Raw genomic sequence first — 27,776 nt, forward strand, 5'->3', positions numbered from 1 at the left:
TCCATATCCAGAGCGTGCCCTGCACCACTGTACAAGACATCCTCATTTCTATTAACAGGACAGCACAGGACATCAAAGGCTAATGTCAGTGGCTCAAATCATTCCCTCCCTCTTCATTTCCACGATAAGAAATATTTGTGCTTCTGTTTGTTCAAGCTGCAATTTGAGGAGATTCAGCTCTATGTAATTAAGGAATGCTCCTCCTTGGAATGGGTATTACCACTAGATAATTAACCATGTTGGGAGTCTGGCATTTCAAGAAAGCAATCGTGCTTAACAAATGACAAAGCAAACTGCCTGTTGGGAATGTTTGCTGCAGAGGAAATTATCAGCATTATGAGCACAGTTTTGCTTTCTATTAAACACTCATTTACATTTCACTGCATGTTAATTTAGTTTTTAATTTTTAAGTGACTTCAGAGCTGGTGAAATTTGCCTCTCTATCTGAACTGCTCAGGGGTGTGCCTAAACCCACCCAAACTTGGAAGGCTGTCCCACCAGCCGAAAGGTGAAAACTCACAAGTCCCTGAACCACCACTGCCAGGCAACAAACAATAAAACCCCACCAAAACAAAAAGAAAGGGACTAGCTGTCCAAGACAATGATGTCTAATGGGGACACTAAGTGTGGGACTCCCATCAGCACACTCTACTCCACACAGGAGACCACAACTCAATGACCACGATGTGCAGAAACACTACCCAACCAAACACACAGCCCACAGTCTCCCTCAATCACAAGGAATTCACAAAGACTGAAGCCAGGTAAGACATTGCCTGTATTTAATTTCAAGACATCTACAGCACTGGGGAAGTTTTAGGTATTTGCCTTCAAAGCCAGCAAGTACCATGAGTTAAAGTCACCAATGGACCAGAGTTTGGTAAAGATGCCTTCACCTATGAAGGGTTTATTAAGTGAAAATTGTTCTATTTATTATGGAGACACATGCTGCTGCTTTTAAGTGACTCAAAACCAAAAAGTAATTTGACACTGGAGGGAACAGTTCTCCTGTTTTCCAGGGATGACATCCTAGTTTCTACCCTATCGGTGTCAAACTCAAGGAAGGAGCCCAACAGGCTTCTGTCCAACACTTCTCATTTCATTGAAAAGCGGGGGCCTTCTTGCTGGCATAGTCCTCCTACCTGAGTGCTCCCAGACCATTTTTGTTTGCATAAAATGGCCATCCCATTCCCTTAAATGAAAGTAAGATTATATAGTCTAGAGAAGCATCCAAACTTCCTGGCAATTCCCTGAACTGAGTCCCCAGGCATCTGAAGTGTAGCGTACCCATACCTTTGCCATCAGAGACGTTTGCTGCTGCCACCAAGTTGTCTAGCAGAAGGTGGAGACCGGGGAATGATGCTTTCACAGCCCCCAGAAGTTTGACCAAACTTTCTGCTTTCAGGGTTTTCTCTTCATCCACCTTCCTGAGCAGATTGTCCATGGCTTCCCTCTGACAGCCGCCTTCACAGCAATCCAAAACCACCTGTGACAAAGAAACAGCCAAGGACCTGTTTGTGAGAGCTTCCTACAAACTCCTGGATATGAATAGAGATCAGAGAAACAGTAAGAGTATCACAGTGCACAGTACTGCAACAAATCCATATTCACTGCTTCCACTAATTAGATTAACTGGGAGATGTTACAGGGTGCTAGTTACAGGAACATTTAAACACGTCCCAGGTATATCTGATGTGTCACCTTGAAAACTACCCTGGTGAGTTCTTCCACCAAGTCTAGCTCTTGGAAGTGGCTGACAAGCAAAAAACATTTTTTCAAAGGGAACAAAAAAACCCAAAAAACTTAAAGACAGGGTTCAAAATAATATTTCATTTAATATCTTTAGCAAATACTTTTTAAGTTGACAGTGTCTTTTCCCTTGTCTCCCCAGTTTTTCTGCTTGTCATCAAAAGACAGGCATGGAGAGAAATTAAAAAAAAAAAAAAGACTCGTTATTTAAATAAGCATCCTATTAACTGAATGATTATTTCTATGACGAGGCCACATGAGACATCTCTTATGTGAGATGCAATCACTGTAACTTGGAAAAGCTTTAGCATGCCAGTATAATACCTACAAGGCTCCTACAAGGGAAAGCCAGCTGACAAATACAGGTTGACCTCCTCTCTGCAAAGACTGTGTTCCTAAGCATTTGAAATGTAGGACTGGCAGAAACTCTGTAGGCCACCAGCCCAGTTCCCTGCTGTCATAAGCACTACACTGCACAGTCCCATTAATAAAATTATTAAGATCTGTCCTAAAACTAGTTACATTTTGGTCCCTTTCCCCTGGTTGGAAAGCTCTTCCACAGCCTCATTCCCCTGTTGATTCTTCTAATTTTCAGCTTAAATTTATTCATGGCCAGTGTATACCCATTTGTTCATGTGCCAACATTATCTTTTAGCTTAAAAAGCTCTTCTGAACCCTCCGAGGTGTTTACTCTACCCTTCCTCTCCAATTTCTTTATAAGAGCACAATCATATTCCCTCTCAGTCTTCATTTCACTTGTCTAAATAAGGCAGCTCCTCTCGTAAAACAGCTTCTCCACTCCCCTGATCTTACAACTGCAGATCTGTCTCTGCTTCAATACGAATTCACCTTTTTTGAACAAGACTGGAACTGCACACAGAAATTTCAGATGAGATCTTAATTCTTCATTCTCGTTACTGCATCTAAATGCACACCCTTCACTTTATACTACCACATCATTCAATTCTCACTACTTAGTTCTTCAGCCATGTAACTCTTCTCCCTCTTGCAGATCCTCCTCTGTGTGGACAAAAGATCCCAGTTTTGCTCATCAGCAAGTTTTGCTAAGCATGCTTTGATATTTTTGCGTCAATAACATTAGCATTAATATTAAATAAGAACCAAGAATCCCACTGGCAACCTTGCTCCAACCTGTCAGTCCTGCCTTCAACACAATCTGTAGTTATCCCCCTGTAAGATACATCCTTTTTTAATATCACCGCTTCCTCTAGTTTAACGATTTCCTCACATGAAATTCAAATGCCTTGCTCAAGTCTAGATGGAGGCAGAAAAAAACATTTTTATCTCATCAAATAAAGATTCCAGGTCAGGCAGAAACAATTTACTTGAACACCCTTTGCTGCATTTTATCCCATTCTTTTTGCTTACATGCAGTGCTTCAGCTACATGTGCCCTCCAGCCTGTCCCAACACACGCGCCCACAGAGCTGACTGCCTAGGCCACTGTTTCCCTCTCCCACACCTCTGTCCTGGTCACCAATTGTGACCAGGGACCACTCTCAACTTGGAAAATACAGTAATAAACCTTGCTGTCGCTCTCATAGCCACGTGGTCAGCTCTTCCACTCTGTTGGGAGATGCCCTTTGAGTTGTGATTTCACTTCAGCTGCAGGAAATTTCTGTTTCTGTGCTTCTCCTGGATTTGGCCCTAGGCTCAGCCATGAGTTTGCAGGTCATCTCCTCTCATTATTCTTTTTCTTTACTTGGTCAGACAAATGTTTGTTGCTTGCCACGATATATGCCGTGATGCCCAGCAGCCTGACGTGCCACAAGTCTCTCTTCATACCTCTGAAGTACATTTCTTTGCCTGTTGGACATTTCAGCCATTCCTTGCAGATCCTAATACTCTTCCTCAAGTTATTCATTCACTCAGGTCTGTAACCTCTCACACAAATTCTCCTCTCTCATTCAGGATGCAAACTTCAGACAGTTCTCCTACCTTTAACATAAAAGAAACTAATCCAACAGCTCCTCCTGTGCTCTTACAAGCAGCTGATCTCATTAATTAGTTTCTCTCATTTCTAAAAACCTGTCCTTTTATAGCCAAAACTCTGTTAGTGAACCTGTTGACATATCCTCCCATCTAATTCACACTGAGCTGACTCTGGATTGCTCAGTCTGAAGTCATCTTTTAAGAGAACACAAAAAGGGGTACAAGAGCAGCATCTTTTTGGGGAGCTCATGCTGTAACCTACCACTGCTCCCAGGCAAGTGTCAACAGGCGCAGAAGTGATTGCCCTGGCAGTGGGGGATGCAGTGCTGACATTTTGAGACTCATTTTGACAACAACCGGGTGAGACAGTCAGAAAATATACCCCTGTTCTGCTTGCAATGGGACTTCCTTCATCCCCCAGTGCGTCCAGTTAGGATTGTTCCTGCAATGGCCAGAAACCTTCCTCGTGTTGTCATTCATACCTGTCCTAGCTCTGAAGCCGTTTGGTTTGGACATCAAAGCCATGTAGGCATTGGAGCCAAAGGGAAGGGAAAGGACATCGCTCAAAATGCCCAATTCCCCTCTAGAGCCCGGACAGAAGGAAAGGACGGGTGTTTTTACAAGCTACTCTGACGCTCCAGGTTCAGGGCTGTACTGTGGACTGGTCGCTCTGAACTCTGCGATGACCTAAGCCATGGGACACCATGCACAGGAGGTTACCTGCTCTTCCTTTGTATCCAAGTTTATTTCTCTTAAGTGAGAATCTGCACCCAAGCCATCCCCCCAAATCCTCCACCCTACTGCCCCACATGATGGCTTTATTAGTGTTTCTGTAAAGTTAAGCACTCAAAAAGTAGAAATTCTAGGTAAAAAGTTCCCCAGAAAAACAGGGATTTACAAAGGGGCTTCGCAACACATCATATACTGGTTTTCAAGCGAAGAAAGTCAGACTTGCTCCATGCATAGCTTGGGCCAGGCACAGAAAGAACCCAGTTGCCTAGCAGAAAGGCTGTTACACGTAAAACTTGTGCTTGTCTTGCTGAATAAATGTGTAGCTAATGAGGCAGTGACTGTGAGAAGAAAAAGGAAAGCCTCATCTTTATGAACCTTTGGAGAACTAGATCCTATCTCTGCCAGCCCAGAGCTCTCGTGCAATGCTGGATGAATCAGGTAAGATGAAACCTTCAGAGGTGGCTGCTAATTCCATGTTCATTTTCCCAGTACTGCACCTGAGACACCAGAGATCTCAACTGCACATATGCCACAGGCCCACTGTTTTAATCAATTTAACTTCTGAAATAATTAAGCACTTTTCCACTTGTTTGGAGGGGGGGGAATAAATAAATAAATAAACAAACAAACCAAGCCTGGGAAAAAAAGGGAACCTCCCAAGGTCAGTCTACACTTGGCAATTTTCGCCTTATTTTCCTGTGCCGCAGCAGGGAAAGAGCGATGCACCCAGCCTCACCAGAGTGCTCCCCAAATACATTTGTTATTTGCTGGGAACCCGTGGGCTAAAACAAGAGCACGAAGGGATCCCATAGAGAGGAGAAGGATTTTGTATTTGGAGCAGGGTTTGGAGGCTCTGCAGCAAACAGAGCATAGAGTGACTGAAGAGGACAAAAAGAAATACTGAATAACACTACCCCTTCACCAAACAAGGCAGGAGTCCCATAGTATATGATGATGCAATTAAAGGCTGGATCCTGTGCCCAAGGGGCAGAATTACGATGGCAGAATGGTTTTGGTTTGTGGTTGGCTTGTTTTTTTTCAATGGGAAGGAAAATAAAAAATGGCTGCATTATAACTAAATCATTTCTTGAAGACAAAGAAGAGTGCAGGGAAAAGGTGCAGCCTTCAAAAGAAAGGTCGCACTGCAACATGAACAGGCATATATGAAAAATCCTAATCTCCCCACTGCTGATGCAGCTTTCACAGCTAGGAGCTTAGCTCCAGGCACCCCCGCGCAGGTCTCTGCTGACAGCCGCAATATCCCCAGCAGATGCCGAGTCCTTTGCTGCATTCACGCCTTGCTCTCTCCTCTCACATCCCCATTCCCCAGGCTCAGCCATGGTGTTTTGGAGGGGGAAATTCATCAGCTGCCAGTCACACCCTAGCCCACGAGGACAAGGCGGATGCCTCTGTTGGCAGCACCTTCTTTGGCCCTCCTGCACTGAGCTGCACCCATACCCAGGGATGGTCCGCGATGGACACTTGGTCAGGGACCACGTGCAAGTGAGCAAGACATTATTAAGGGACTTACAAGATGGGCAGAGGTTCTCAGCCCACCTGTCATGGCTCTGGTCAAGCTCACGCAGAGAGAAAGCAGACATCATTCATGCCACTGAAGCACAACAGTGGTTTCCACTCGCTATAATCCTGCAGCAGAGGAACTAACTGATGTGACAAACTAGGACAGGAGGTCTGCAAGCTGTGTACCGAACGCAGCGTGCTAGGGCACCCTGCAAGTTTCAGCTGCACAGGCAGGGTATAGCCAGCTCCCCCCAAAACACACAAAAAAGCAGGTTTTACACAGTATTTTTTCCATTACAGCTTCTGCAAATCAGCACACATAATGCAGTTGCTTACAGGAAAGCAATAGTCCTCCCCACCAACTGCTGCATTAAACACATCCAAAAAAAATTTAAAAGAAAACAAAACAAAACAAAAAAAAAATCAGTCAGTGGATGTCCTACTCTTGCAGGCAACTGTGTGATAAGAGTTAAAGGAAAGAGTTAAAGCTGGGAGTCAGCTGAAAGGTAAGCCAATGACTGACTACACAAGGACGTAACTGGTAGACAGGCAGCACAGAGGTTTTAGTGGTTCTGCTGACACCAAACTCGACTACAGAGCCTTCTCCGGGCTCACAAAAAGGCATTTTCAGGGCCTAGGAGGAGTACTAGGCACCTCCTCTGCCCCAGGCTCCACTTGCAGGGGCGGTCTGACACTCCGCCAGGCAGTGTTCATCCTGGTCTTGAGGTTGCCTTCACAGCTCAGCTTTCACTATTCCCACAGTTCAGCGCAGAAGGACCTGAGACAACACACATGTGCAGTCCATGCTGTGCAAAGGGGAGGTGAAATTGCCAGGTGAGGCTAGCACATCACTTGGCAAACCATGTGGTAAGACGGTGCCTTGCAGACATATACGCATACACACCCCCCCTCACCCACAGAGGCTTCCTTATTTCAGATTTTTTTTACCCGCTTCTCCGAGGCGGTCAGGAATCCCTCTTCTGCTGCCTCCAGGAACTCTATGATGGGGCTCAGCTGTGTCACAGTCTGGATCAGCTCCTCCCTGCGCCCCAGCAAGCGAGCGGTCAGTGTCTCTCCCTCGTCTGTGCTCTCTGGGGGGAAAAGGATTCAGAAACACAAGAGAAGAAACAAGTCAGTCTGAAGGAACTGACAGGCTCCTGAAGCGAGTGAAACTCTGTGAAAGATCTAAGTGAATAGCAAAGCTCATCCCAAGCACAAGCAGCAGAGGAAAACCACTTTGCTATTCTCTTTAAACTCTATGAAAGGAAAACGTCTCATTTATCTAACAGAGCACAAAGCCATAAAGCAAGCTGAAGGTTAACACCAGGTTTGCAAGGCCACTGCTTTGTGTCAGACTCAAGTAAGAAAGGAGCTTTCAATCCTGAGGCTCAGCTGTGCTCTGACCCATGCTGGCTGCGCAGCCATCGATCCAGCCCTCCAAGGAGCGATAGGGAGAGCCCTGTGCTGCCTGCACCCCGCTGCTGCGGGACGGAAATGCTCCAGGATCTTGGTCAGCACGTGGTAAAACCTCCTGCATGTGAGTAAGGATACAGGGTTTCTGGAGACCTGCTTTGCCTGTAAGGTTGCCCACTCACTTTGCCAGAGGCTGCACCCACATCTCTACCTGTTTGCTGCAGGGCTTCTCCGCTTCCCCCTTCCCTCTCCATCAAAGCCACTCTCAGCTTGGGATTCACGTCTTGAAACAGCTTCAGTAAAGACACGAGGGTCTGAGCATCTAGGGTTTGAGCAGCCAGGTTCCGAGCATCCTTCACTTTGCTCAGCAGCTTCTTGAACATTGGCTGTTCTCCTGCCTCTGCCAGACAGGAAACCAGAGCCTACAACAGAACAGGCAAACACGGAAGGTTTTAATAAAGCCTAACAACAGCCCTATACAAACCAACACAAAAAGCAGAAACCTGGAGGTTTTGTTCAGGGGACAAAAAATTAAACAAAACAAAAAAATAACCACATAGACACACACCATTGAACTCAAGCTCCGGCCTGCGGCCACCAGCCCTGGGAAGGAGGGCAGCAAGCCCTGCCTGACAGCTCTTATCTTTACAGCCAGTCCCACAAACTGGAGCTGGTTCCAGCACCAAACATCTCTTCATTTCTTCCCCTAACAGCCAAATGCCACTAAGTCTAAGAGACCTAATAAAACACGGTTTAAACACCGTTACTTTGGAAGCCCAAGGCTAGGGCAGGGGATACTAGATTTCACTGCAGAACAAGGAGATATCACTTGCACAGAAAGCAGAGAGCATTTTAAGTGGGACTTTCAGGAATCTCCATCCTCAAGTCACAATGGAGTTGCAACTCCTAGAGAAAGCTTTGGAGAGGAGGCACACAAACTCTGAGTGTCGTGGGCTCTCAGCACGCCTGGCAATCATGCCCAGAGCTCCAAAATCCACTCCAGTGACCCGAAACAGCAACCAGAGGCAAACATGCCTGCGCGGTTATGGAAATAAAAGGAAAAGAAATAAGCTGTAACTCTTGCTCCCATTTCCCCAGAGCCCTTTAACGCTGTAAATATTGCCCCTAAAGACACATGCTCCCCAGCTCTCCAGGAGAGATGCCAGCCTTTCAGAGCAGGCGTCCTTTATTAGAGTCTCCAGGGATGCTATAAAGTACCTTTGAAGTGAGAGCTTAGCCCAGCTCCAGAGAGAGTGGCCATTTTCTGCTGTCATTGTCATTTTTATTTCTATGATAAAAAGACTGAATGCAACTGCTTGGGGCTGCACCAGGGGGATGGTGGACTTGCTTTTCCTCACAGGTGTAAATGCTCATCTATTAGGGCAGCGTGACAGTGCAATGACCTATTGCAAAGCGTATCCACAGAGGGGAAGCTGCAGGAGTCCCAGCTCTTACCCGCTAACAGCATTTTTCCTGCCGAACAGAGAGACGTGGACATGAAGGGCTCTGTTATAAAGGAAGAAAGGAGATGCTGCAGACGTGCTGAAGAAGAAGCTTAAAGGTATTTTTTTTAATGCAAACATTAATTTGTAATGAGACTTGATAACCAGATCATGTTTGTTCTCAAGGTTTGCAGCCTGGCCCCTTCCAGATCAAAATGATCCTGTAAAACACAAAATGTCTTGACTCTCACCATCCTAAAGGTGCTCAGCACCGTGCCAAATACTTTTAATCCATATTAGTAAAAACATGTAACTTGCATTGTCGCAATTTTTTTTCTTTTTAATTTTTTTTTCAATTAAAATCAGCACAGCATTGCTACCCAGAGCTCCAGATAACATCCCTTCCTCAGTGCACGGTTTTGGTTAATGGAAATGAGTTTTCAGAAACTGAAAGGTTCTGCTATTTATAGTCTCTTTCCAGAAGACCTTTCCTTGGACACATTGCTCAGTGGGAACAACAGCCTTTTAGCATTGTTTTGAAAGAGCACACAGCGCATTTTAGACTTACTTCGAAGCACTAACAATTCCCAAAGATCCTGGAAAAAAATGGAGAAATACTGATATTAGCTGGAATCCCAGCTTCCGCTTAGTCATAACGTGCCCACACATTACAGCCTGGTCCATTAGGCTTTCGCTGCCTGAGACACTTGCAAAACCCTTCATGGCCCAATTGGCACAAATTAGCACACATCCAGCTTCCAGACTGGAGGAAGAGATGGGCTCTCTGAGCTGGGAATCCTGCTCACCAAGGTCTGGCTTAAGCTTGAGCTGTGCCACCAAATAGGTTCAATGTCCACTGAGAAGTTGGGTCCCAGTTGAGGGTGTCAGTTCTGGTGGCCACAACACTACTAACACAGTAGCTCAGTACTGCTATGGTCAAACACCACAAAACAGCCCTCCCAGTTCACCTCAAACCTCCCCATGTCCACAGCAGCCCCAAGGCAAGCTCTGAACAGGAATCTCTGCAGGTAACGCCGCAGGAGGTAGGTCTCCTGCCTCCGTATCATCTCCACATCTTCCACATTTTTCCAGATTTCTTTCCTAACACAATCCATTCCTACACTGCTGTGTCCCTTTGCCCCACCGCAGGACCTCTTGCTCTGTTCCTTATTATCTTCTGCTCCTTCGAATGTCCCCTGCCGCTTTGGCTAGGAAGATGCATGAGGCTGCTCATGCAGAGCCCCGACCTGCTCAGCAAGAGCCGAGTTAGTGCTGTGTCCTCCCAGACAGGCACTAATCTCCCTCCTCACACCAATCCACAACACTCCTAGGAAGACAGTGCCTCTGGGACCTCCACCTCCCTCTCCAAAGCGATCGTGAGATTAAGTTTTTCTGGGTGGGGACAGGGATGCTCAAAGAGCAGCTGGTGGTTGGCCCTGAGCCTGACCTGGGTTGAATTCAGTTGGCGTGCCATCCTGAGGGACGTCCTGGGACATGGAAAGAACCTCAACCAGATGGGCAAGTAATGTAAATCCCACCCAAGGGTGCAATGGCCCATAACTGAGACTAAAGAGGGATGTGGGGAGAGAGGGAGGGGAGGTCAATGTGGCCACTAGCCCAGCTGGCCACTAGCCTCTCCCTGCAGGTGGGCGAGCAGGGTGTTATGGCTTGTCATGCCTTATCCACTCTCCTGCTCCCGCCGTGAGAGCATGTCTCAGCAAAAAGCCACTTTAGTGACTATTACTGAGTGATCTCCCTCAAGCATCAGCTTTAGAGCGAATACAAGCACCCAAAGCGTGGTGGAGAGGGATCTGCAAGAGACAGGCTGGAAAGCCATGGGGTTTAGGGTGACAGAAGAAGCTAGCTCCCTTCAGACCCCTCCCTCACAAGCCAAGGCACATTCATTTACAAGACTCACCCCTGAACATGGTAAATCCTGTGCCCATACCTCAATGCCACCACCATTCCCCGAGGAGAGCTGCACTGGCCATTCAGCGAGCTGCAAAGTCCCTGACCGCAGGAGGCTGGGCACCGCAGGGAAGCTTCCAGAGACATAATCATCAGTCCTCTGTGAAAGCAAGCTGCTTTGGGTTTTTTTACTGGTTAATTTTTGATGTGCATAAGGTGAAGGAAATATAAAAAAGCCACTGGAAACCTGCACAGACAGAGACGCTGCCCACAGGGCCGGTGGCAAGGACAGCACAGGGACTGTCTCTATACATCTGGACCACAGAGAAGCTCATATGCTATGACCGCGTCATGAAGTCTATCAGCTATCACTGTGCATACAATAATCAGAGAAAAACTAGGTTCCCATTTCTGGTTCAGATATCTGAAGTGCTTTTTTTTCAAGCCTGCATTTGTATGTGACTAATGAGGGAGACCCCAGTACCAGGAAGGCTCCGTGGAGAACGCTGACCCCTGCTTGCTCCACACAACAGGAACAAAAGCTCAGCCCACACTTCCACACAAGTACACCAGAACAGAGGGAAAAAAAGTTCTCCAGCTCTGCCCCACAAAATAAAACCCTCACAACCTATCACTCCTAATCAGGATGCAGAAGATAATGGGAAACTTCTTTCTTCTGCCGCATCCAGAAAACCCTGCAGCTGCAAACGAAGGATGACAATAATTGGACAGGCCCATAGGCAATGGAAATGATCCACAAGCACAGTGACATTTATTCTACACGGGAGAATCAACGTTCCCCCACTTCATCTGAACCCAGTAGTAGAGGGAACAAATGAGCTGTGCAATAATTTGAATTGAGTTTCTCTAGGAGAGCACAGGAAGATAAGACTTGACACCAGCAAAGCTCTTCTACGCTTCCCCGAATTACTGCAATTTCAGTCTTGTTCTCATTTCCAAGCAGGTTTTATCCAGGCCAGAACCAAATTAGATAGGAATAGTTTATGTGAGGTACACAGAGAGACTCTAAAACAAAAACAACCCCAAAAACCACACCTCCCTATACAGAAAAGCAACACATCCACATTTTTCCGCTCAGGGAGAAGAACATAACATCAAACTTAGAGAGAAGCAACAATTCTCACAAAAGCAAGCCCTGCACCACAAACCTCCTTGGGAAAAAACCCCACGGCCTAACAAGTCTCCACTGGAGGTGGCAGGAAATAAGGCAGCAGCACCAGAGGGGAGCAGACAGGAGCACAGCAGGGAACAAGGCACACATGTAGGGATGAGCTCACGAGCAAAGGAATGGAAATACAGAGGCTACGTCCAAGGCAAAATGCCACTGAAACCAGAGAAGCCTAAACACCAGGACAGCCTTGGTGTCAACAGGCAGGCTTGCAAAACCCCCACGAACGCCCGCAAGCCCCCACACTGCCCAGGCTTTGCTGTCCAAAACACACCGCTGCTTGCCTATAGAGACAAGCCACACAAAAAAGGCTCCTGAGCAGAACAAGGATGTGCACGAGGGATGGGAGATCCCCCCTGCAGCAGGGCAAGCACGCCCAGCAAGACTGCTTAGTGCAAAGAAACGGCATCTCACCGGCTTCCAGACCAACTTTAACTTGCCCCGAGGCACCTAAGAGACTTCAAGCAAATGACTGGCAAAATAATACAAAAAAGGAGAGGGGAAAAACAACAAGGAGAGAGAGGAAAAAAATCCATTGACATCTACCACTGGCACAATCTCAGCCTTAATTATGCATCCCGAGCTGGGCTCTTTGGAGATGAACTTGCACTTTAAGCATGACTTTAAAAACACACCGCTGTGTTTCCCCCAAAGAAAACACTGCGCCTTTGTGGGAAAAAGCTACTCCATCTGCTGGAAACAGAGCCCAGGCTTGATGCTGGTGCCCACAGGTCCTGCTTGTCCCAGAGGGGAGCTCAGAGAGGGAAAGATCTGGCTGAGCCCTTGCTTACAACAGGCTGCAGTCTGTGCCCCCCACTGCCCTGGGGCTGACACTTTTCATGCTTGTCAAAGCTGAGAAGTGATTTTTTGGGAAGGCTTAAAGAAAATCCATTTCTTATTTATTCAGCGTTTATTTATAGCTGCAGAAAAATTGTCCAGCTGCCGTTTTGCCGTCAGATACCCAAACTGTCTCTGAGCTCCGCAACGTCTCACTTGGCTCCTGCTGCAACAGCTCATTGGGGAGCATAAAGGGCCGGGCACAGGTCTGTGAACCTCACCTGCTGGGTCTTGGAGGTGCTGAAGAAACATGAAACAACAGTTACTGCAAAGCAATAGAAAATGGGGCTGTTATGCAGAGCAGAAGCAAGGCAGCACGCCTGCCTGGGCACTTTGCAGGTGCTGTTCTGCCCTGCGACTGTGGAGGCAGCACAAGTGGGCAAGGGAAGGCACACCAGCACGGGTGATGCCTGCTGGCACGGGTGCAAGGAGCTGCCAAATCCCTTCTGGCAGTGCCCATCCACATCGCACAACACCCTCTCCCCAGCTCTGCTGCAATTGCCAAGGTGCAGAATAGGTAAAACCTTAAGCCTCACATATTTTTCTGATTGGGGCGACGAACAAATGTACAAAAACCTAATCCTTCTCAGGGCGCGCAGGCATGCTGACAGCAATGCACTCACAGGTGCTTGTCAGCCCAGCCAGGCTTGGGCTTGCTGCTACAAACACAGATTAGGACCCACATCTCCCTCCTAAAGCCCCAGAGATGTTAAGTTCAACCATCAGGAGGGTCAGCAGCTAAGGGAACACAGGCTTCCATCCGTGAACATTTAAAGGCTCGTCAGAAAAGAAACCTGCACTCCCCGACTCAAGGGAATTCTCCTCCCTGCTGTCATACAGGCTTTTTCTAATAAACATGTTGCCTTGGGTTTTTAAAAGCAGAATGTCACCACAGCCAAAATGTCCCATGGTCATACTGGTACTGGAGGGACCACATGTCTTGAATCCAGACAGCTTCCCAGCCAGCAAGTGCATGGGAACCTAGACAGCATCACAGCCCCCTGACCTAGGGAATAGCATTTCTCGGCTTCAAAAGGCCAGCTAGACACGGAGCCACTGAAGAGCTAGCAATAAAACAGTCACATTCTCATTTTTCCACACACAGAAAAGGTACACAGGGCAGTTCATGCAGCCTGGTATGAAAAATGCTCTATCAGAAACAGCCGGGGTGAGGAGAGCAAGTACAGTCCCATCCTCACACCACAGTGTCCACGGCTTTTTTCTCAGACCCTGCGATCGCACAGCAGCGTGCAGCCAGCATGAGTGCCCTCCCAGACCCGCCACAATCATTTCCAACCTCCGTGTCCTCCTGCACCACTGCTACACCAATACGGACGTAACCTGTTGTTTCTGTAGTGGCTTCGAGCCGGTACGACAGCTGGTATCCGGCTATTGTTGTTCAGAGCCCAGAGTATCCTTCAGCATTAACCAAACACCAGACTCAAATATCCCCTCCAACAGTAACTCGAGCATCATTCATCAGCGACAACTGCTTTTAAAGCGGCACATCGCCAGAAGCGCCATGGGGCGGCACCCGTAACCCCCCCCGTAACGCTTCCCACGAGCAGCCTGCCACACGCAGAGCAGAGCAGATGCTCCACGGCAAGCCCTCACCAAGGGCTTGGGAACTCTATTTTGGGATCTCACATGTCAGTCATTTACAAGTCGATACAGTTCCCGAAGCAAATACCATAAACAGGAGGAGAGAAATCAGTGCTGGAGCTCTCCTACAACACAACGAAGAAGTCTTCAGGGCAGGACATATACTTCTTTACCTACGTGCACGAGCAGTTTGCTCTTACAGATGCTTCTCTCTGGGGTGTTGCTCAGGTGAGCACATGTTGCCCTTCGAACAACCAGGCACCAGTTGCCCATGAAACAATTTCCTAAACAGGGCACAAACTATTCTAGCCCTCAGCAGGGTGAAAAAAAAACTGGTATCATTTACCCAAGTAAACACACCTACCTCCTTTTGAGAGGCATCAATTTCTCTGCAGTCTTCTAGTCTTTTCAGCACAGCTCGGGCATCAGAAAGGGCCTCAGAGAAAAGATTTTCATATCGAAGAAAGAAATCCAGTTTACAGCTTTTGCTCTCTGCTGCTGTGTGAAAGAAACAAGATGAGTTATTTGCTAATTGAAGGGATTCACAGAAAGCATGATGTGATTGAAAGGCATCAGTTTGTAACCAGCACATTGGCTATAATAGGGAAACTGTGACTCACAAATCCCTTCTAAAGATATCACACAGCCTGGAGGGAAAACCAACAGTTTATTTAACACCAGTTATAAATGGAACATTTATTTTAAACCCAGTACAGCCTCTGTTTTCCTCCCATGCTGAACGGGAGTTTAAAGGATAAGGTAGCATTAGCAGGCAACTCCGTTCACTTACTGTTACACAGATTGCCTTATCAACCTCATGTCCTGCACTAACGCAGATCCCGCTGTACGTCAGATGAAACCACATGCATGGGTAAGAAAAGTTTTGCTCACTACCGCTCTGGTAAAGTGGTGGGAGTGAAGCAACTGCAAAGGCCAAAGCAGAGTATTGCACAGTGCCAAAGGAAGAAAGTCCCTGCAGAAAAGGGGTACATGTTGGTGCTGCTCCCAACCCAGGGCAAACTAAAAAGAACAAACACAGAGGAAAAGATCCTCCATAAGAGGAAAATGTTGAGTGAACGCAGTTGCAAATAAGAGGCAATGCTGTGCCCAGACCTGTAAAGTCTCACCTAAATCCCTTGCTCCTCCTTTCTCCTCTGGAGGCTCAGCAAGCTCCTCTTCTGCACTGCCACCCTGCTCAGCACTGGCAGGCTGATCAGGATGAGAGCCTGAATCCTCCCGGAGGGATCTGGAGTCACTCAGCATCGCATCCTGGTGAACCCAGGTGTGACTCATGGTAAGTTCCTGGCCAAGAGGAGAAACATCTGCTTCCATTTCTGCTTCCACAGGGCCAGGAGAAGGGGAAACTCTATGAGGGAGGAGGATATTTGCTTTTGCTTCAGCAGGTTTTTCAGACTGGGGCAGGTTATTAGCTTCAGCACGGTTTCCAGATGAGTCTGCCGTCTGGCCGGAGACTTCTCTCACTACCTGGTCCTGAGTCGAACAGCTGATGAGGTCCCTGAGGAGGTTTTTGCAACTAACAGCTACATCAAACATCTGCAGACTATCTGCCACAGAGATTACTTTGGTGAAATTGTGTTTCCCCAGTGGGAGTTTGCCACTGTACATCATCTCCAGCAAAAGCGCAAACTCCTCAGGGGTCACCACAGAAGCGTCGATGGAGATGGTGTCTGTGCTGTCCAATAAGGATTTAAAAAGCAGGCTGGCAGCAGCCAAAACCACCTTGTGTGCTCTAAAATGAACGTTCCCAATGAAGATGGTGCAATCACAGAACTGCTGCTCTTTGCAGAGAGCGTACAGCTGCTGCAGCAGCTGCTTGCTGTAACTGGGAAGCTCCATGGCACCAGTCTACTGGCCTCCTCTTGCCGTGGTCTCCACACCGCTTTCACAAAGCCCAGCTAGCGAAAAAACAAAGGATCCTGTTAGCACTTTGCTCACACAGTAGCAAGACAGAAAGAAAGAGTAAGCAAAAATCACTTTTCAGTTTACACCTCCTAGTAGCTTACTGTGCTGCAGTTCAGTGGTTACAGCAAGAAGAGGCCCCTTCCTGAACTCACACTCCCCAAATTCAGCAACTTACCCCACTAGAGCTGAAAAGTCTAGATACCGTTCAAATATAAATACTTCAGAAAGAGCTTGAAAATGAGTACTGAGTCCCAGGAGTTATAAAAAGGGAGAAGAAACTCCCTGATGTGCCCCTGATAGAGCTCAAGGAGGTGTGAATGCTCTTCAGATCAGGCACTGATGCTGAATTCAGTAGCTGGTTTCTGAAAGGGCAGGTGGGGAAGCAGTGCAGGAAGACCTGTTCAGACCATCTACCACAGAGGAGAATCTGAGGTGTTGGTTTTGACCTGCAAAGCACTAAGTGGTTTGGGATGAGTTAATTTTCTCCCCACATCACTGCTAAGATAGAATCATAGAATAGTTTGGGTTGGAAGGGACCTCTAAAGGCCATCTAGTCCAACCCCCCTGCCGTGGGCAGGGACATCTTCAACTAGAGCAGGTCGCTCAGAGCCCCATCCAACCTGACCTGGAATGTTTCCAGGGATGGGGCACCCACCACCTCTCTGGGCAACCTGGGCCAGTGTTTCACCACCCTCAGCGTAAACAATTTCTTCCTTATATCTAGTCTAAATCCACCCCCCTTTAGTTTAAAGCCATTCTCCCTTGTCCTGTCGCAACAGGCCCTGCTAAAAAGTTTGCCGCCATCTTTTTTATAAGCCCCCTTGAAGTACTGATAGGCTGCAATAAGGTCTCCCCGAAGCCTTCTCTTCTCCAGGCTGAACAACCCCAACTCTCTCAGCCTTTCTTCATAGGAGGGGTGTTCCATCCCCCTGATCATTTTTGTGACCCTCCTCTGGACCCGCTCCAACAGGTCCATGTCTCTCCTGTGCTGAGGACTCCAGAGCTGGACGCAGGGCTCCAGGTGGGCTCTCACCAGAGCAGAGTACAGGGACAGAATCCCCTCCCTCGACCGGCTGGCCACGCTGCTTTGGATGCAGCCCAGGATACGATTGGCCTTCTGGGCTGCGAGTGCACATTGCCGGCTCATGTCCAGCTCTTCACCCACCAGTACCCCCAAGTCCTTCTCGGCAGGGCTGCTCTCAATCCCTTCATCCCCCAGCCTGTGTTGATACCGGGGGCTGCCCCGACCCAGGCGCAGGACCTTGCACTTGGCCTTGTTAAACCTCATGAGGTTCCCAAGGGCCCACTTCTCCAGCCTGTCCAGGGCCCTCCGGGTGGCATCCCGTCCCTCTGGCGTGTCGACCGCACCACTCAGCTTGGTGTCATCTGCAAACTTGCTGAGGGTGCACTCGATCCCACTGTCTGTGTCACTGACGAAGATATTAAACAGTACCGGTCCCAATACAGACCCCTGCGGGACGCCACTCGTCACCTATCTCCATCTGGACATTGAGCCGTTGACCACTACCCTCTGGATGCGACCATCCGACCAATTGCTCACCCACCAGACAGTCCACCCATCAAATCCATACCTCTCCAGTTTAGAGGGAAGGATGTTGTGGGGGACCGTGTCAAAGGCACCTTACAGAGGTCCAGATAGACGACATCTGTAGCCCTTCCCATGTCCACTGATGTAGTCACTCCATCCTAGAAGGCCACTAGGTTAGTCAGGCAGGACTTGCCCTTGGTGAAGCCATGCTGGCTGTCTCAAATCACCTCCCTGTCCTCCATGTGCCTCAGCATAGCTTCCAGGAGGATCTGTTCCTGGAAGGGATCTGTTCCAGGCACAGAGGTGAGACTGACTGGCCTGGAGTTCCCCGGGTCTTCCTTTTTCCCCTTTTTAAAAATGGCGGTTATGTTTCCCCTTTTCCAGTCAGTGGGAACCTCACCGCACTGCCACGACTTCTCAAATACGACGGAGAGTGGCTTAGCAACTTCATCCGCCAGTTCCTTCAGGACCCGCGGATGGATCTCATCGGGTCCCACGCACTTGTGCACCTTCAGGTGCCCTAGATGGTCTTGAACCTGATGTTCTCCCACAGCGGGTGGCTCTTCATTCTCCCAGTCCCCACCTTGGCCTTCTGCGGCTTGGGCGGTGAGGCTCAAGCACTCACCGGTGAAGACCGAGGCAAAAAAGTCATTGAGTTCCTCCGCCTTCTCCGTGTCCTGGGTAACCAGGTCTCTTGTTTCATTCTGGAGAGGGCCCACATTTTCCCATTTTCCCAAGATCAGCAGGGGCACGTGAGCATTGGAGATAGGGGTCTGCTTGCAGCCCAGGGCCTTCAGCATCTCCCTTCTCAGCACACCACGGTCCTAACTCATCGACTTACAAGTCTTGTCCCCCAAGCTGTAATTTCTTGCAGAAGTCCATGGCTCTAATCCCATCTACCAGAGCCTCCCTTTTACTTTCCCGCCCCCCCCCCCCCTCCCTTTGCAGGAGGGAGAACAGATAGGACATCTGCCAACAGAATTTTTATCAGCAGGATATCTGGAGTTTTTATCTAAGCTAGACAAGATAAAGACATTACTGCCTTGTCTACACACTAGGATGCCTAACACTGGTGCTGGCAATGATGCTGAAACAAAACAGCATGAGCACTAGAGGAAGAACACCTGGATGGACACGATTTACATGACCTTCAACTGCTTAACATCTTTTCACCCACCTTCCTACCCTCTCATAGAAAACAGGAGTAATATTGTCTATCATCAGGGCACGAGCTTTAATGAGCCAATGCTCATACACCACCTTGAAACGCTGCCTCGCAGAAAAGCAGGCTCAGAGCAACTCCCAACTTGCACCAAATTGCAAGCAGACACTGGGCACAGGTTGAGCTGGCGTCTCGCTCCCACAAGGCACCAACCCCTCTGGAGTTCAGACTTTGTGGGAAGCAGGACCTCCTACCCATAGGCAGGCAGAACTCCAGCTGTCCTTCTGCATGGCACTGCCTGTGGTGGCTGTGGGAAGACAAGGAAGAGCCGAGAGACATCACTTCATAGCAAAGCTACAGACGGCTGCGCAACTGGCTGGTGGATACCACCCATGCATGAGAGCTCTCCTGCTCAGCCAAGAGCTCCCCCGGGCTTGAAAGATGAAGTACTATGTAACTTGCTTTTCAATCATCAGGATAAGATCACAGATGGTTTTGACATCACCTCAAAGCAGAGGCGTCATGCTCTCCATCTGAATACCTTTGAAGCGAGAACACAGGGTAGGTGGGTCCTTTTCTGGAAGGCAGGAAAACCTAAGTAGTCGCTGATACCCAACCCTCCTGCTTCCCAGGAGCCAGAGCTTCTCCAGGCGCATCGCTACCAAAGGCTGTCTGGTCTGCAGCTCATCTCTGCTACTTTGCAAGTACCAGATCCACCCCCTCACCCATGCACAGGGCCGGCCACTTGCACTTCCAGCCTATTAAATGCGCAGGCTCTGCTATCCTCCCACGCCACCGTAAATCATGAGTAACCAAGCTGCCATCAGCGGAGTTGCTGCTGGTCACGGGATAACAGAGAGACCCATTTCTTTTGCCAGACTCAATGTAATAGCAGTTTTAGTCCACCCACTCCTTCCCTGGAGCTGAAGAATTTCCAGTATCTGAGATGAAACTGGGTCTGCTGGTTAAGAAATAATAGCTGTGGCTCTTCCTACAAAAGGACAAGCAGGAAACATCGATGTCCTGGAAGAGATGCCTGCTCACTTTGCCATGAATAGCCTTCTGCATAAAACCTATCGCTTCCACTGTGGCAAGCTGGAAGAAGCAGCAGCACCGTCTGCTCCCTCTATTCCTGGCAAGAATATAGAAGATATATTTGCCCATGACAGCTCAAAATAGTAAAGCTCTAAGCAGCCTAGCAGCACCTTCCCTTCTTTATTACAGCAACCCAGAGCATTGGAAAGTATGTCCTGAACATACGTTTTATTTCTTTAATTATAGAGACCCAAAGATCTAGTACTGCCAAAAAGAACAGACATTTTTTAATGAGGGGTGATAGCCAAGACCATCCTCAAGGCAACTGCCCCCTACTTAGCACACACTTCAGGCTTTTATTTAAAGCCTACGGCCAGAAGGGACCACCACCAGCAATCTGATTTCTCATCCGTCACTGCCTCCTGGATTTCCAGACTCAGTAACTTGGGTTTGGCTAAAGCTTCTCTTCCAGCAAGGTGCCCAGTCATGATAAGAACTAATTTTTAGGGGGAGGACCCTCCACTGCCATAGTTATTCTAACTGTTAAATTACATGCCTTGTTTCTTACCTGAATTTCTCTGGCTTCACTTCCCAGCCATCTTCTAGACCGCTTTGGGGAGATTTGGCTGGGGGACTGGGCTGAACTGGGAATCTCTCTGAGAGCAGGTAACTAATACTTCAGCGGGGATGAGTGCTTACAGAGCACGAGCCATCTGCCTCTGCCAGCACCACTGGTAAGAAAAAGCCATTTGTTACTTTTTCAGCTTAAAGCTGCTTCTCTGCATCCTCTTTGGAGCCAGGCTCACTGGGGTTTTTTATGAATTTCAAACTTAAGGTAAATGGGCTGCTTCTGGGGTCTCTAATACCTGAGCCGCAAGAGCACTGCCCTATTCCAAAATAACGGCTCACTTGAGTCAGAAGGGGGGACAGAGGAGACAGAGATATTTGCTCATCTTAGCTGCCCTCCAGATGGGCTTTGCAAAAGAATGATGAATCTTTTGAGGAACATCAAGGGACATCTTAAGCCTCGTCCTGCCAGCTTCCCAGGGAGAACACCAAGGTGGCTTAGGAGTTTTCATTCCACTGACTTCCAGCTAGACTGCAAAGTCAATTTGAGACACATTTTCAAAAGTGCCTCATATTCCATGCCATAAATGTCATCCTGTTCATCCTTAAGCAGCAGTTGTCATCTGGGACTGCCATCAGGACACCCACTTCAGCAAAGAAGCCCCTTCTTCTTCTGAACCTCCCAAGTACAGGAGGTCCAGAACGGGTCTGCACCAAACACTACCCTCCACTGTCCAGTTCCAGCTCTTTCTTCTTTTTCCCAGATATTTCTGTCTTCATACACCTCCACAGCTCGAGGGGATCATGTCTTTTTCTTTAAGCTACATTAGAACAGGAAAAGGATATTTTGATAGCAACAACATTTCTTCACAAAGAAGGAGGAAACAGGAACACCTAATTCTATCTACATAACTGAAAAGGAGTTTCCAAATTAAATTACTTCTCTTCATTATTCATATAATTACTTCAACCCAGATTCAACAGATTCAAAAGCCATCCACGTCACTAGGTTCATCAAAAGATAATTGAAATTTAGGACTGAGCGCTTTAGCAATTAGATGCTACAGAGATAGGTGCTCCAAAGATGCACAGATGAGACCATCCCTCCCCTGCAGTTATGAGGCTGCCGCAGTACCTCACATCATCAGAAAGTCCATCACAAGGCACAGAAAGAATTTTAATGCCACCATAGCCTTAGCAAAAGGATTCTGCATACCTCTCACTGCCATAATTAAGGGCTTTTACAAGGTGCTGGTCAACACACCTGCTGGCATTAATAAAATAACACCAAAAGCTACTTCCTGCATTGATTAGTAGCATCTCAGTGGCCATCTGAAGATACATTCCATGCCTGAAATTATTCCTTGGTATGCACATGGAGCAGACTTTTTTCAGCTTTCAAAAAATAATTTTAAAAAACCAACAATTGTCGCTGCACTGCCAAGAAATTAAGCAATACCATCACGCTGCTTTTTAAAGGCACAAACCCACAGCCTTGTGCTCCCTCTGCTGCCAGCACAGTGCAGTGCAACGCAATGCACGGGGGAAAAAAGCTTACTAAGACCAACCTGCACACTCGGTGCAAAAGTAGAAGAAAGCAAACCCTATGCAAGCTCTAAAAGGCTAAAACAAGGCAGGCAGAAAAAAATAAAGTGGACAGAAAGAGATAAGCAAAATGGAAGAATCCGACTTCTCTGTCCTACGTAAATGCCACTTCTGTTAGAGGTGATTGCAGGGTCTCACAGGAGCAACCCAACAACCCTCCTGTTCCCTGCACTCTTAGCTTTCTGCTCACGGGAGCTACAATCCGAAGCGGTCATCGAAGCAAGCCTAGTCTCAGCCCAGGAAGGCTCCCGCCCCTGTGAGAGGAGCTCACCCCATCACTACCCATTTTGCACTTACTCAAAGGCTGGTTTCAAAAGACTCATGTAAATCAGTAAATGCAGCAGGACAGAAAGCTAAGATTCATTCTCTCGTGTTCCTTGGCCCTGCAGTCCCTCGGGTACGACAGCAGCCTCCAAGCAATGGGCAACTTTCTGTTGTTAGCTCTGAGAAGTGAAGGACAGTGACAGCCTTAAATCAGAATCTGAATACTTTTTCTGTGTGTTTACCAGTTTCCTGTTTTCTTGTTACTAAGATGATGACCTTACAAAGAGGGTTATTGGAAAGCCAGAAAATCATGTACTGCAATTCAATTTTCTTACCTCTCCCATCAAAAGTAATTCAGTCTTTGAAGTGTTGAAAGAGGCCGAGGGGTCATTACCTTTCTCTGGGGTGCTCCAAGGGGCCAGAGCAGGCAGCTCTCCCAGAGGATAACGTAAAATCCAGTACGGGGAGCCAGGGCACACCAATTTGTTTTTCAATCTATTTTATTTCAGTTCAGAGCATCAGTGCAGACAGATAACAGAGGAAAATAAGCAACACTTTGACTAAATTCAGCGCTCCGCGGTCTCTAAAGACAGCAGAATATACCACTCAAAAAAGACAACGCTTTGGCTATCTTCTGTACTGATGCTCTGAATGGAAATATAATAGATTGAAAAAAAAAGTAAGTATGCTCCTACTCTTAATAGCAAGTTTTCCATTACTCTTCAAAGCGAGGGCTGCTGCCTATCCCTCCTGGAATAGGGCTGCCCCAACGAGAGAATGAAATCACGCAGTGGAAAACCAGCACAAACCCAAAGCAGCAGCCAAAGTTTGCTCCAGTCGCTGCTCATCCATGTCACGCTGTGTCCAAAAACACTGAAAGTGCTAATTATATTTTGCAGGTTTCCATAACATCCTCAAAAAACAAAAGTTGGACATCTGAACTCCTGTTTGTCAGGTAGGTTTACATCAGAGAAGATTGCATGTTGTAATTTATTAGTGGCTCTTTTTTTTTTAATTTAAAAAACACTACTTTGACCAGCTTTTGCAATCCATTTTGCTGTCAGCAGAAGTGCAGAAGACATTTGTTCCTACACCCAAGAGCAGACAAGGCACCATGCACCCGTAAGGTGCCTTGACCCAAAGGCCTCTTTCAAGCACACAGGGGAAAAAAAAAAAAGCTTTAAAATGACACTTCTCAAGTGTGGTCAGTCCAAAACAGGGACCGATTCCCTGAGACTTGTTAGTAAAGTACACAGAATTACTTTGAGCTGAATCTATCAAGACAGCAAGCCAAGAAGCACCTGGACTTCCAACGCTGTCACCTCCTGCTTCAGGCCATTGGAGAGGCACCTCCACAGCCCCAAAACTCCATTAAGGCAAAAGGACCTACAACAACTCTTCAAACGTGAGTGCAGCTGCTTTAAAACACAGACAGAGAAGGATGCAGCAATATAAAAGCCTAATGGCATTTACCCCAGGAAGCCAACGCGCTTCCTCCGTCTCCTGGAAGACTTCTGTAACTGCTGAGCTGCTGTCTGTGCGACAACGGGCACATTTTCAGCACCTTCTTTAAGCGGTATGTCGTGGCAGTTAAAACATACTGGAAAGAGAGATGAAACAAGGGCGAATGAGCAGGGCACAGAGGCTGGGGCGGTCAGCTGGGAGAGGACCTCCGTTCTTGTCCGTACTCCAACAGGCTGTTCCTGCATCACCCTGTCCTTGGACCGGGGTTTGAAACCTGAATTCCTCCTCAAACGCAAGACACTTGGTATCTCTTAACCAAAAACCTTCAGAATCACGCTGCCTTATGTCATATCAGGGCCAATAAATCAGGTGTGCCAACCTTCCTTTCCACCACAGGAGAAGAAACTACCCCCGAGACTCACCTACAAGCCTGCCCCTCTCCGGGGAGGAGGTGGGATTTATTGACCAGGACCCACCACAGCACATTTCTGTAACACATCTAATCTAACCCGACCTGGGAACAGGCTGCTACAGAAAGGGGTCTCCCTTCTCCCTGCTGCTCTGCAGCAGCTCTGTCGAGCTGGTGATCACACAAGAAACTGGATCAGACCGCTGATTTCTTGGCTCAATGCGAAAAACCTATTTATTTGTCTCTTGATGGGTCAGTCTTCTAACTGATCATCTCAATGAACAGACGTGATTAGTGGTCCAAAGCAAAGGAGAGGAATCTACAGCAAAAGGCGTGGAAGAGCAAGGTAATTCCCTTCCCTGCCTACCTTTACAGTAGTTTCTGGGAGGTTCACAGCTTCTGCCCAAGCACGAGGGACAGCTCAAAGAGCCCCTAAAGCGCATCTAATGGGAAACATCTTTGGGGGGGTTAGTGGTACCCAGCCGATAGGCTTTGGCTCACAGGTAGAGCCGAAATTCCAGTGGAAGCACCTTTGCTTTTAAGTGTAGGTTACAAAAGGAAAGACCCCTGCCGTATTTTCCATGGCAGTGATGCAATCAACCACCTCCCTTCGGCAGAAGGGACGCGTGCAGTGTTTTAAACGAGAGGGACAGCAGTCCTTCCATTTTTTGGCCACCCGTGGAGCACCGATCAAGCACACCTTGATTTAACACAGCACTCCCGTGGGGATCCACCGCCCGGCCAGGCCGTAGGCAAGGGCAGCCCGCAGGCTCCCTTCAACCTCCTTGTCCGCCTGCAAGGGCTTCGCAGGAGCCGGTCCCCCCCTGCGGGTGAGGACAGACGCTCCCGTCCCCCTGCCCCCCGGGACGAGGCAAACCGCCCCATCCCCGGCGCGGCAGAGCCCGGGCCCAGCTGGGCCCCCCCCCCCCCGCGCGGGTTTGGCACCGAGGTGGGGAAGCGAGGCCGGGCCCCGGCGGAGGACGCCGGAGATGGGGACAGGCCCGGCGGGGGGGAGCTGCCCGCCGAGCCCCTCCGGGACGCCCACGGGGGCGGCCCGCAGCGGAGGGGCCGAGCGAGGCGAGGCGAGGCGGGCCGGGCCGGGCCCGGCCGCCCCCGCGGCGCGGCCCCCAGGCCCCCGGCCCGGCCGGCGCCACCGTCGCCATGGTTACCTTTATTGGGAGCGGCGCGGCGGACACGGCGCGCGGCGGCAGCAGCCGCCGCCGCCGCGGGAACAATAAAGCTTCAACAACAGCCGCCCCTCCCCCCCGCCCCCCTCAGCGGCGCTGGGCCGCGCGCCGCCATCTTGAAGCGGCAGCGGGGCGGCTCCCGCGGCACGTGACGGAGGGGCAAGGGGAGGGAAGCGAGCGAAGCCGCCGGCGGCAGCTGGGCATGCGCAGTCCTCTCTCGCGCCCTCCCCGCGCGCGCGGCCCCCTCGCCCGCCCCCCGCGGCGCCGCCCTGAGGGAGCGAGCGGCGATGGCCGCCGCGGAGGCTGCTCCCGTCAGGCCTCCCCCGCGCCCGGCTGCCTCAGGCGCCCTCGGAGCCCCCTCGGTTAATAAAACATCATCCTCCTGGGGTTAGAGCCGGGGCCTGTTTCCTGAGGAGGGCGGCGGCGGCGGCGGTGGCGGTGGTGGCAGGGCACGGGCCGTGGGTGAGCAAGCCCGCTGGGTGGTGGGCAGCCGAGGGGCCTGCCGGGCTGAGGAGGGGGGGTCCCTGGCAGGAGCGAAGTCTGCTGCTGGGTCACCTGTCCTTGGGCTGGGCGAGGGGAAGAGAAGACCTGGGCCGTGCTGGGACTTCCAGAGACAAGCTTATGGGCGTACTTCGGAGGCGCTGGCTGTGGGAGGGGAGCGGGGCAGAGGGACTCAGTCCTGGCAGTGGGTCCCGATCTTCCTTCTGCTCCGTCAGCCACTGATCCGGTCACTAGCCCTTGGCATCACAGCACACTGCTGGCACCGCTGCCTGCTCCTGGCGGCCATCTCACCGTGGTAGTGGTCCCCTACACCTCCCCTAGCCACTCTGAGGGCAGTCTCACCAGCTAGCCTGCAGCCCAGCTCATGAGGGCCCTGTACCACAGGCTGGGGAGGCCTCCTGGGTCACTAGGCCTAGAAGGTGAAGCACCTGAGTCGCAGGCAACCCCAGCCGGGACCCCCAGGCTGGCTGGCTGGCCCCAGGAAATGCGAGGGGCAAAGGAGCCACCGTGCCTTTCAAGGTGCTGTGTACGCATGCTGTGCATTAGTCTGCATACAGCAGGACATGGGGTGGAAACAGGCTGTCCTCACTGAGCCTGTGTGCTGGCAACCTGCTCTCGGGGCAGGGGTGACGAGACCCCAGTTTGTATTTCTGTACAGATGCACACTGGCATAGCAGGGGTGCTACTTGTTCCTCCCCAAGAGCCCAGCTAGACCGTGGTGTGTTTATGTTCCCCGTCTCTCTGTCAGTAATCTGACCCAGCCTGTAGCTCAGCGAGGGCCTCTGGGTGCATTTTGTTTCATCGGGCTCTGAGAGCTTCCAGATGGCCCCAGTAAGCAGGACTGCCCCTGCCATCAAACAGCCAGGCCACCAAGTGTCCCTGCTGGCCTCGCTAAGTCGCAGTCATACCCTGGCCAGCAAAGATGCGATCCTTTCCCTGTGTTATGTCGGGCGGCTGTTTTCGGCTTTGTTAACTGAACAGTTGCACGGTGCCAACGTGCACACCTTAAAGCTTCTGTTTCCTCTGCCCACAGCTCTGGGAAAGTTTTGTCTGACTCGTGTCATTGTGGAAGCAGAAAAATTTTGGCAGAAAGATTTTTTAGCATGAAAAAAAAAAATTAAAAAGTTGGCGGACGGTGCAGGGAGCAGCAGGTTCAGGCATTACCATTTGTATTGCCAGGCCTGGAAGGGGGCTATCTGCTGCCATCTATTGATGGATTGAGGGGGAGGCCTAATGAGTCGACTCATTTGCATAAACAAGTGCTCATTTCGGGATAAATGCATGGAGGTGGGGAGAATAATACCCTCTGCTGTGTAGCTTTGAGACCAGGCATTGTGACCTGGTAGAGAGCAGCAGGCGGGCAGGCAGGGCCTGGGATTGAGGGTCCTGGCGACTTGTCGAGCCGTCTCTACAGGGATGCGGATAAAATTCTGGGGCTGGCATGTGGTCGGGCAGATAAGCTTGCAAACAAACAGGTATTAATTAGAAACCCACAATGTCATGATGAGACCTGCTCTGCTCTGGGGCCTCTGCACTCTGCCAGGGAAATGCCTTTTGGCTGGGATCCTCAGCTGTGAGCGGCACAGCCAGCTCTTCTGGCCATTAGAATAGAAATGGTATCGCAGCAGCAGGTTTCAAGGTCACTTTTGGTGAATGCAAGAAAAGCAGGGTAGGCCATTTTCTTGCAGAGGTGTGGAGAGAGGTTCCTGGGGGACCTGCTCAGACTACGGTCCTTTGCCCATTTCCTGCAACTAGTTGTCTCTGT

The 27,776-nt window shown here is 49.4% G+C and overlaps 1 protein-coding gene across 5 annotated transcripts in view; it reads right to left on the reverse strand.

Moving 5' to 3' along the window:
• Window positions 1-25,564, reverse strand: part of ZBTB40 (zinc finger and BTB domain containing 40) — a 44,581-nt gene extending 19,017 nt beyond the window's left edge. For 2 of the 5 annotated variants that reach the window (XM_076355984.1, XM_076355988.1), the window contains exons 1-6: window positions 25,493-25,564; window positions 15,473-16,261; window positions 14,710-14,843; window positions 7,579-7,789; window positions 6,903-7,045; window positions 1,294-1,486 (exon numbers count right to left, since the gene is read on the reverse strand). In XM_076355984.1, coding sequence (XP_076212099.1) covers window positions 1,294-1,486; window positions 6,903-7,045; window positions 7,579-7,789; window positions 14,710-14,843; window positions 15,473-16,202 — 1,411 coding nt within the window. In that variant the 5' untranslated portion in view covers window positions 16,203-16,261; window positions 25,493-25,564. Of the gene's footprint in view, window positions 1-1,293; window positions 1,487-6,902; window positions 7,046-7,578; window positions 7,790-14,709; window positions 14,844-15,472; window positions 16,262-19,077; window positions 19,235-25,492 lie in introns of those variants that run through there. The other 3 variants (XM_076355986.1, XM_076355985.1, XM_076355987.1) reach the window with 3 other exon arrangements.
• Between the last annotated feature and the right edge of the window lie 2,212 nt (window positions 25,565-27,776).

This window comes from Aptenodytes patagonicus, chromosome 19 (genome assembly GCF_965638725.1).
Source record: "Aptenodytes patagonicus chromosome 19, bAptPat1.pri.cur, whole genome shotgun sequence".
Taxonomy (NCBI): domain Eukaryota; kingdom Metazoa; phylum Chordata; class Aves; order Sphenisciformes; family Spheniscidae; genus Aptenodytes; species Aptenodytes patagonicus.